At 45.3% G+C, this 11,337-nt stretch overlaps 1 protein-coding gene across 4 annotated transcripts in view; it reads right to left on the bottom strand.

The window, feature by feature from the left end:
• Window positions 1-11,337, bottom strand: part of LOC147020085 (meprin A subunit beta-like) — an 80,645-nt gene that overhangs the window by 15,521 nt on the left and 53,787 nt on the right. For all 4 annotated transcript variants that reach the window (XM_085895110.1, XM_085895106.1, XM_085895107.1 and 1 more), the window contains one exon: window positions 9,726-9,902. In XM_085895110.1, the coding sequence (XP_085751236.1) occupies window positions 9,726-9,902 (177 nt within the window). The remainder of the gene's footprint in view (window positions 1-9,725; window positions 9,903-11,337) is intronic.

The raw sequence follows: 11,337 nt of genomic DNA, 5'->3' as shown, positions 1-11,337 counted from the left end.
GAGAGGGGGGGGAGAGATCTGAAGAATTTCTTCAGCTTAATGTTTGCCTGAATTACTGACCATCTTGCTTGTCAGTTGGGGACCAACCATCATTGAGGTTTTGACTTAAATTCCAGAATCTCTCCAATTACTTCATCCACAACTTTATATGTGTCTGTTCATCATCAAAGCAGGGGGAGGGAGGAAGAGAGAGAGAGGGGGGAGGGAGGAAGAGAGAGAGAGGGGGGAAAGAGAGAGAGGGGGAAGGAGAGAGAGAGGGGGAGGAGAGAGAGGGAGGGGGAGGAGAGAGAGGGAGGAGAGAGAGAGAGGGGGGAAGGAGAGAGAGAGAGGGGGGAAGGAGAGAGAGAGAGGGGGGAATTTGACAGAGGGGGGAAGGAGAGAGAGAGGGGGAGGGGGGAAGGAGAGAGAGAGGGGGGAGGGAGGAAGAGAGAGAGGGAGGAGAGAGAGAGAGAGAGCGAGAGAGAGAGAGAGAGAGAGAGAGAGAGAGAGAGAGAGAGAGAGAGAGAGAGAGAGAGAGAGAGAGAGAGAGAGAGAGAGAGAGAGAGAGAGAGAGAGAGAGAGAGAGAGAGAGAGAGAGAGAGAGAGAGAGAGAGAGAGAGAGAGAGAGAGAGAGAGAGAGAGAGAGAGAGAGAGAGAGAGAGAGAGAGAGAGAGAGAGAGAGAGAGAGAGAGAGAGAGAGAGAGAGAGAGAGAGAGAGAGAGAGAGAGAGAGAGAGAGAGAGAGAGAGAGAGAGAGAGAGAGAGAGAGAGAGAGAGAGAGAGAGAGAGAGAGAGAGAAAGAGAGAGAGAGAGAGAGAGAGAGAGAGAGATAGAGATAGAGATATATAGAGATACACACACACACACACACACACACACACACACACACACACACACACACACACACACACACACACACACACACACACACACACAGTTTTTTAAGAGGGTTAGTTCCCCTTTAACTTCCCTGCTAGAGTGGGGGTTAGCCTTTGCGGGGGCTCCATTACAATCTTCTGTGTGGTGAATGGAAGGTCGTGACGTGTGATCACATGATGCCCGGCTCGAGCACAGAAGAGATAAAGCTGAGGTTCGGCTCGGCCGCGGGGTTTTGTCCCTGGGGCATTGCCGTTGTATGTCGCCGGCTCACTTGGTGCTCATTGAATGGTGAGAACACTGATTGATATATAATACTGATTTATTTTGCGGTGATTAGTTGCGCGTGTGTACCTTACTGCTTATGTACTCCTTGCTGCGTTTGTATTCCCTGGTGTGCCCGTAGAAGCGGCTTCAATCAAATGGAATAAAGCCTATACTCTGAAGGTTCTTCTCTCGTCTTCATTTCAATTTATTCCATTTGGTTTTCTCGGCTCTCTCAACCAACGATGGACAAGATCTACAAACCAGAGAGGTTCGACGCAGACCCAAACGCGACTGACGCAGAAATGAAATGGTCGCATTGGTTCTGTTCCTTCTCACACTATCTGACCATCATCGAAGAGGGAGCTGACAATTTTGCCGCTCTCGTGAATCATGTCTCGCCCAGCGTGTACAGGCTCTTCTCGGAGTGCGACACTTACGAAGCAGCGATCGACGTGCTGCAGGCGCTCTACGTGAAGCGCAAGAACGAGGTATACATACGACATCTTCTCAACACACGCAAGCAAGCTGCCGGGGAGACAATCGATCAGTTCCTGCAAGCTCTGAATCAGCTGGGAAAAGACTGCAGCTTCCGGGCCGTAACCGCCGAGGAACACCGAGATGAAGCGACACGGGAGGCATTCATCCAAGGACTCAGATCAGCCCACATACGGCAACGCTTACTAGAGAAAGCGCAACCCACTCTTGACAAAGTAGTCGATCAGGCTCGAGCAATGGATACGGCACAGCAGCAATCTGAGTCATTTGGGACACCGATGCTGCTAATGAATGCTGCTACGGTGGGAACTCAAGGAACCCCACTGGCACAGACACAGCCAGACATAGGGGATGGAGAAACACCCGAGGAGCCGGATACACAGGCCACGTCAAACTCCTCAGCTGCTACTCTGGTTGGTAAATGCTTCTTTTGTGGGTACAAAAGGCACCCCCGTCAAAAATGCCCTGCCAGAGATGCCACATGCATGAATTGCGACAAGAAAGGGCATTATGCCAGGGTATGTAAATCTACTCTAAGGAGAAATAAACCCACTTCTGCGGCTCTCTACTCGCAAAATAAATTAACTGCAGCCTCCCCGGGGAATCTATCCTAGGCTATCATCAACGTACGAATTAACGGGCATATGGCTGAGGCACTGATTGATACCGGTAGCTCTGAAAGTTTCGTCAACAGCTCGCTAGTGAAGGGCAGGAAATGGATAATCCACCCGACAGACAATATGGTATGCATGGCCGCCACATCACTACAGTCCCGCGTACGAGGGTACTGCCAAGTCGAATTGGACGTAAAATGATACACGCATCGGGATGTAAGGGTACTGGTGCTTCGTGATTTGTGCGCAGACGTAATTCTGGGTCATAATGTCCTCAAGCAGCACACGAGCGTCGAAATACCCTTTGGAGGAAGCAAACCTCGTCTAATTTTAAATGCTTTGACCACCGCCGAGGTAACGTCCCCCCAGCTGTTCGCTAACTTGTCGCCGGTCTGCAAACCGATAGCGATCAAATCGCGGCGATATACCACTGCTGACATGAATTTCATCACTTCAGAAACCAAGCGACTACTGGAAGAAGGAATTATAGAACTGAGCGATTCGCCATGGCGCGCACAGGTGTTAGTAACCAGCAGTCAGAACCATAAGAAACGAATGGTTGTCGATTATTCCCAAACGGTCAATCGCTTTACCCAACTCGATGCCTACCCCCTGCCGCGCATAGACGAGATGGTCGAACGCATGGCCAATTATAAGGTATTCAGTACCATCGACTTGCGAAGCGCCTATCACCAAATTCCCATCCGAGAGGAAGACAAACCTTACACTGCATTCCAGGCAGGGAGGCACCTCTACCAATTCAGGAGAATACCTTTCGGTGTCACGAATGGGGTAGCTTGCTTCCAACGGGTTATGGACGACATCATCTCAGATGAAAACCTCAAAGACACTTTTGTTTACGTGGACAATGTCACAGTGTGCGGTAGGGATCAGGGGAACATGATATGAATCTGGACAGATTCTTGAGCATTGCTAGAAAATATAATCTGACTCTCAACTACGAGAAATGCGTATTCTCGGCAAGGTCAATTGACCTTCTCGGCTACACGATAGCCGACGGCACGATTAAGCCTGATCCTGAGCGATTGCGCCCACTTCGTGAGCTACCCCCACCTCAGGACCTGCAGACGATGCGCCGGGTGATCGGCATGTTTGCTTACTATGCGAGATGGATTTCGCAATACTCCGAGAAAATACATCCCCTAGTGCATTGCAAAAACTTTCCACCAGATGCCGCTATTGTGACAGCTTTCCACAACCTCAAAAACGATATCAGTAATTCCGTGGTATTATCGATCGATAGCTCGGTGCCCTTTGTGGTGGAGACCGACGCTTCAGATCACGCCATAGCTGCTACGCTTAATCAGTCTGGGAGACCCGTCGCGTTCTTCTCGAGAACTCTCTCTGGAAGCGAGCAGAGACACTCGGCGATAGAGAAGGAAGCGTACGCCATCGTCGAAGCGCTGCGTAAATGGAGACATTATTTACTGGGAAACCACTTCACGCTCGTTACGGACCAACGATCCGTGGCATTCATGTTTGATGGGAAAAATAACGGGAAAATTAAGAATGAAAAAATTATGAGATGGCGGATAGACCTAGCCTGCTACAGTTACGACATTGTTTACCGGCCCGGGAGGGAAAACCCTGCTGCAGACACCTTCTCGCGGGTCTACTGCTCGGCCGCTATCGGTCGGGCTTTGCAAGACCTCCATGTGTCTCTGTGCCACCCCGGGGTAACCAGAATGGCACATTTCGTACGCAGACAGAACCTGCCCTATTCTATTGAAGATATTAAACAAATGAATGCTTCATGCCCTGTTTGTGCTGAACTAAAACCCAGATTCTATGGTGCGGCTTCTGGCAGACTGATCAAGGCCACTTCTCCCTTCGAGAGACTAAACATCGACTTCAAAGGGCCCCTGCCGACCGAGACAGACAACAGATACATATTCATTGTTGTTGAGTATTCAAGGTACCCTTTCGCATTTCCGTGCTCGGATATGACCTCGGGCACTGTCGTGAAATGTCTGTTTGACCTCTTCGCTATGTTTGGGAAACCTTCGTACATACATTCAGACAGAGGGCCGTGTTTCATGTCGGCTGGGCTAAAACAATTCCTATTAGAGCACGGCATCGCAACTAGTCGAACAACGGGTTACAACCCACAGGGTAATGGTCAGGGGGAACGATATAATGGAGTTATTTGGAAAGCCGTAACTCTGGCGTTGAAATCAAGAGGACTGGGCCCCGAGCGGTTGGAGGTTACCCTTCTCGACGCTCTGAATTCCATACGCTCTCTGCTCTGCACGTCCACCAATGCGACTCCTCACGAACGAATGTTTACTCACCAACGACGTTATGTTGACGGCCAATCGGTGCCCGACTGGCTAACCCATCCCGGAACAGTGTTCATGAAACGCCCGGTACGACAAAGCAAGTATGAACCCATGGTGGAAGAGGTCGAACTCATCGATACTAATCCAGAATACGCTCATGTCAGGCTCCCGGATGGCAGGGAGACCACCGTGTCGGTTCGTCATTTGGCTCCCTCAGGCACTCCCCCCGCCGGTACACCACCATCTGGCACACCTCCCTCTGACATTCCCTCCCCAGGTGTTTCCCCCCCAGGGACTCCACCCGAGAAGGGTGACGGCGGAGCTACCGCGTTCCACCCGGGGGCGATCGGGGAGTCATCTCCGGCTCGAGTCGAGGCTCACCAAAAGGATCGGAAGCCTCCCTCAAGTGAAACCGCCATCTACTCCCGGAGAGGCCGGCGAATAATACCCCCTCACCGACTCAATCTGTAAAGGGGATTATCGGCATCCTCGATGCTCATGCCCCTATATGCTCGTTACATAATATATCGATGCTCATTACCATGCTCCTACAACTCCAAATAATCCTCACTGCTTGGCATGTATGCTTCTGTAGATTAGATAGTTCGCATTGCTTGAAATGTATACTCCTGTAGCGCTGAAGTAATCATGGTGCGTTAGTTGGGCCTCTCGTTACATTTTAAAGACGGGGAGAATGTGGTGAATGGAAGGTCGTGACGTGTGACCACGTGATGCCCGGCTCGAGCACAGAAGAGATAAAGCTGAGGTTCGGCTCGGCCGCGGGGTTTGTCCCTGGGGCATTGCCATTGTATGTCGCCGGCTCACTTGGTGCTCATTGAATGGTGAGAACACTGATTGATATACAATACTGATTTATTTTGCGGTGATTAGTTGCGCGTGTATACCTTACTGCTTGTACTCCATGCTGCGTTTGTATTTCCTGGTGTGCCCGTAGAAGCGGCTTCAATCAAATGGAATAAAGCCTAAACTCTGAAGGTTCTTCTCTCGTCTTCATTTCATTCTGCATTATGGTTCTCTTTTTGAGGCAATGTTTTATAGCTGGATGCCCTTCCTGACAACAACCCTTTTCGTCGCCTCTTACGACGCGCAGGGAGACGGTGCAGCTATTCTAAACTGGGGCACACACCGGGAGTTGTCACTATGTTCCAAATCACAAAAATAAAAGAATATGCATATTGTTTTGCTAAGAGTGGACCAGCCAACATGTGATTTTACACTTTGGACGTCATTTTTGATAATGGCAGGCAAGCATGCGAGATCAGTCATTCATCGGATGAGGAAGAATATGTGGGTGGATGTCTCCCTCAATTTTGAATTTAAAGATCATTTCAAGGTCAAAAGGTCAAATTTGGTATTTTGGGGGATTTTTCATTAAGTTAAACCACATTCTACTGATCAATCCATAAAACTATCTTAATTATTATCATGTAGATGTACTTAGCCTATATAATTAACAGGTAAGCTTTGTATATTACACATCTATGGATGGTAAACTTGTGATTTTCTCAAAATGTGTTTATTGTGTATCGTGGACTAGCCAACATGTAATTTTACACTTTGGATGCCATTGTTTGTTAATGAACGACTTTAACACTTTGAACGACTTCACACACCCATGGAAGGTCAGATTCTGACATGAAGATGTGTGCTGATAGACAGTGGCATCACTAGGATTGGTGTCACACAGTGTGGTAAATCATGGTGTCACCCCCCCCCACCACCCATCGACCTCCTCCCGTACCAGACAATACAGAATCCTTAGGAATGTTTTTTGTACAAATGTTACTCGTAAATTGTAATTCCCGTACATCACTGAATGTAATGGCAATAGTAGTGACATAAACAACTAGCAAAATTAAAATTACACCTTTAAATTAAAATGTCATACGCACAGCCTAAGTGTATCTACATTTACATCGTTTCATCATTCATGTGGTTAAAGTGAAAATTTGGTAAGAAAACAATATAATTTGAAGTAAAAACGTTTAAGAACTAAATCAAAATTATGTTGATTTTTAACACTAAACTTTATTGTTACATGAGATACATTAATGGATTTGGTTTGCATAATCAATAACGGCCAAAAAAATAATCTCCTTCTTTCCTTTTAATTACTACTTCATTCTCAAAAAAGTTGTTGATATAGGTCCACAAATACTCATGAGCACAATATTGTAGCTAAAACACCAGAAAATTTGACAAAAGCAGCGACTATAAAAACACCAGTGGCAACGAAAACAACAGCGCGTGCTTGTAGTGCGTGCAGACAAAAGCATTATTTGGGTAATAATGACAGCTCTGACCGGAGTGCATTAGAAGGTTCAAAAAGTAAATTCGCATAGAGTTTTAGCCTTGTAGGTATGTTGATACATGTAAGCTGGGCTTACGAAAAATGCTTTTGTTGTTATAACTAACTACAGGGATATTTATTATAAAAAATAATAAATTTCTCCTGAAACACTGCACAAAAATTTTATAGACAGTCATTTTGGTGTCACCCCGTCTGATACCGTCACCGGTGCAATCCGCACCCCCCACAATCCAGTAGTGACGACAGTGCTGGTAGATGGTCATGCACTCATGCAAGCTCTTGGAAAGCCTCATGGGTGTCAGACATTTGGTGACTACACTGTTGTGTTCATACAAACTGTGATACATCACTTTGGAGAACATACAACAAGAATTGATGTGGTATTTGATCGCGAGTACAATCATGTAAAAGATGATGTGAGTCGACTGATATTTGCACAATATTGAATACATGACCTATACGATGGATGTCAGATGGTTCTACACAGGATAGCACTGTTACGTAAGATGTTGGGGTTGCTTTTTATGCAGCCTGATACAATTCCCATAGAGTCGTTGAGCGCAACATCCACTTTAGTTGCGTGTATTTCTTCCCCAAACAACTGAGCAGTACTCAGCAGGAGCATAAGCAAGGGCCAGTGCAGAGGTGCATAAAACCTGGGGAAATGCACCCCCATTTCGTAACTGCCAGCCTATGTATGAGAACATTTCTGGAGTTGACTTTCTTGCTGAACGATGGCAGATATAACTTAAAGGTCAAGCTCCTGTCAAGGTATACTCCAATGTAGGTGGGACTGGCATCAAACTTTATCATTTCACCATTAGCAGATATGTCCAGTTTGTGCTTGGCATCACAAATTTTAAGTGAAAAACAGAACTCACCGTCTTGCCATTGCTGAGCTTTCAGTACCAGGTTTCAAGCTAGTTCATCATCGTTTGCATGTTGTTAGAGACCAAGTTCTCGACTTGCTCGAAAGAAGAGCCCAGAGCCACCAAGGCGATATCATCAGCGTTCATGTAGCGATTCACATTCGTTTGAGAGATATCGTGAGTGTATACATTGTAGAGAGTTGGCGCAAGCACAAACCCTTGGATAACACCATTTTTTAAATGGTATGGTCGGCTGTTCTGTTGGGTGTTCTGTTCGGCTGTTCTGCCCATCAGCAGTTTTCAAAACAAATGAGTGACTACAATCGAAGTTCCATGGTGACATTAGCCATCACACGGTAAGACACAGCAGTTTGTGATGGAGGCCTTTTTGCCAAATTGTATCGTATGCTGCCATAAGGTCAAGGAAGACAGACAGCTCTGACTCGTTGTTTGTCATCAAAGGCGTATTCACTCTCCTGCATTAGCAGTGCCACTTGATCAGCAGTCGAACATAGCTTATGAAATCGAGCCTGTTTGTATGGGAATTGCTCATCAACGACTTAGTAGATTCGTTCCAGGATAATCCTTTCCAATAGTTTAAATGTTCCACTTAGCAGTGAAATAGGTCTGTACGATTTTGGGTCGTCAGCGGCTTACCCGGTTTTGAGATGGCAATAACAGTGGCCCTATGCCAGGTTTTCAGAATGTGATTTGTTGTCATGCAGAACAAGAAAAAATTACATAACCAAGTGAACATTGAAGGACCGTAGTGTCAGAAAAAAGTCGTTGTGCACACCATCATGGCCGGATGCTTTGTTGAGTTTCGCAACACTCATTTCTTCGTTGGTAAAAGGACACCCTAGGCTTGTATAATAAAGACAGAAATTGTATTTCCCTTTGTCAGATTAAATAGACACTATTTTAATTTTGGGTGACGTGCCGCCTACGACACGGAAGGGGTTAATGCACACTGCAACATCAGAGAAATGGCCAAAATGTTAAACATAATAACAATAACAACTACTGTACATGGTTCTACATGTTTCCTGAAAAATGTGCCATGTTTTAATTTTAACACACACAGGGATATACTGTATATTCCATATATGTGGAGGATTCTGAAAACACGTTCACAATGAAAGATTTAGTGTGCAAACAACCTTGATATACACGATAACCATATTTCAAGAAAAATCACACTTTTGTGTTTCATTATGCCATACATATATGTATGTGTAAGATACACAGTTTATAGGTTCCTTACATAGACTGGGTACATCTACATGATCATAAAGATCGTTTTCTGGTTAGATCTATCAAATGTGGTTTAAATTAATGCAAAATCCCTAAAATACAAATTTTAAACTTATTTTGACCTTTAAATTCAACATTGAGAGTGGCATCCACCCACATATACTTCCTCATCATATGAATGATTGATCTAGGATGGATGCCTTGTATTAACAAAAAAATGCTGTGAAATGTTTTTCTTGACGACTTTTTCATGCTTGGCTCGACTCGTATCATGGGGTTTACTGATTAGTTGTGATACATCAGTGTCTTAAAAAGTGTGACACGTGAAATAAATATATTTCCCAGTCAATCAGTAACCTCAAATGTCAAAATATAACTTCCTCAACAGAAAGTGCTGATAAATTCAACAAGTATAATTCACCACTCAATCGTGCATTTTTCATCTAAACATGGAAAGTGACAATTTTCAGATGGATTATGATTCATAAGATGTAGTTCTGAAACGAGTTTTGTTTTCCTTTAATGAAAAACGATTCAAGGACAGATGTTTGGCAGCATAAATTTTTTTTTTAACTCAAAGGTTAAGAATCTTTTCCCATTACTCCAACCACAATAGCAGTCAGTAGTCAGTAGGAATGCTTATACGTGAAGTGTAATCAGATTGAAAATGACATCAATGCAGCCAAAACTGCCTGTTTATAAAGTTTTATATTTAAAATCTTATAAGACATTTGACTCACCCTCAAAGTTTATAAGGATGACCATATCGCTGCGCCTGATGTACTGTCGCCTGTGAAGATAAACATGAGAGAGGAATGTGTTGTACCCATAACCTGGTCCACGGAAGTAGGTGCTACCATGATCATCCACTTGGTAACCAATCTTGTCTGGCCGATCCCACTGGAAAAAAGGAGAAACTGCAAAAGGAAATGCACAAAACTACAATTCAGGATGATATTTATTTGTGGATGAGTGCATTTAAATAAATATATACATGCTCTCATCTTGTGGAAGTGCAATGACACAGAACAAATCAGAACACAAGACAACAGGAACAGCAGGAGAAAGGGGAAAACACCAACAGTTGGGCAGAGGGAGAAAGTAGATGGAGATGAACAACCAAGGGATGCAAGTAATGATGCATAAGGGAAAACACAAAGGAGGGACAATATGGATACAAAAGCAAAATTTTGGGAGGGGTGCAGGGTTGTTTAACGGGTGGAGAAAAGATCATGATTTTGGATGGGGGTTCACCACCTGAGATGGTGGTGAACAGCTGTCTTGAAGACCTGGAGGGAAGAATGAGATTGAAGATAGTATAGAAGTGTGATCCCAGCATTGGTGCATAACATGTACCAGTGCTATGATTACACTTCCATACTCTCTTAAATGCTATGATTACACTACCATAATCTTCCACAGGCATGGAAAAAGAAGAATAAATGAGTTGAGGTGAGCGTAGTGATTCTGGATTTAGGCAGTTTCACTAGGAGGGGATTGTTGGTGGACCGCGTGCTTCCTGCAAGTACCTGTGGCCGACAAATCATGGAGAGGGCAGAGGGTGCAAGTCCAGAAATAAGGTGGAAGAAGACAGAGGGACCACCAACCTGTCGGCGAGAGCAAAGTGATAGGCCCATAGACTCAGCTTCATCGTGAGAAATTCCAATGATATTGAAGGACTTTGTTTCCATGGCATCAAGCTGAGCAAGATGTGAGGCAGAGGAGCCAGCCCAGAGGGGAGAGCAGTACTCCATCAAGCTGTGGACGAAAGCCTTGTTGTTAGATAGAGCTCAGGGGTGCCAAGGAAGGACTTTGCATGACGGAGGATGCCCAGTCGGTGTCTGGCTTTGGAGGCCAATTTCGAAATGTGGCTTGCGCAAGAGAGATCATCGCTGAGAGTGAGATCCAAGAGTTAAAGTGACAACCTCTTAAAAAGGGTTGTTGAGAAGGTAAGATGGACGGCTTTGCGGAATGGTCTTTTTGGAGAGAGAGGGTGAGTGTGAGGGATTTATCAGGATTTAAGATGTATTCAATGGGAAAATTATTATGGCAGTAGATATGGCAATAATGAGATAAATGGGAGTGCATTGGAGGAGTATGCCGGGTGTTGGCTTAATTGTTAGGGTAGTGGGCTTGGGATCCGAGGATCCTGAGTTCAAATCCCCTTTGGCTGTTGAATTAATACCAGGTGGGGTTGACTCTGCCTGTCATCCTTCTGAGGTCGGCAAAATGAGTGCCAGCTTGCTGGTATACTGTGTCGGAGTGGCGACCCGCCCAGGATTGTACTCAATAGCCAAGGAGACTGCTTAAGCAGCTCTGCACCGAGTATGGTCCCAATGGATGGATATAGGA

The sequence above is a fragment of the Eptatretus burgeri genome, chromosome 9 (genome assembly GCF_056783735.1).
Source record: "Eptatretus burgeri isolate ZD-2024b chromosome 9, Ebu_testis_v1, whole genome shotgun sequence".
Taxonomy (NCBI): Eukaryota; Metazoa; Chordata; class Myxini; order Myxiniformes; family Myxinidae; genus Eptatretus; species Eptatretus burgeri.
This window is presented reverse-complemented; position numbering and strand designations above follow the sequence as displayed.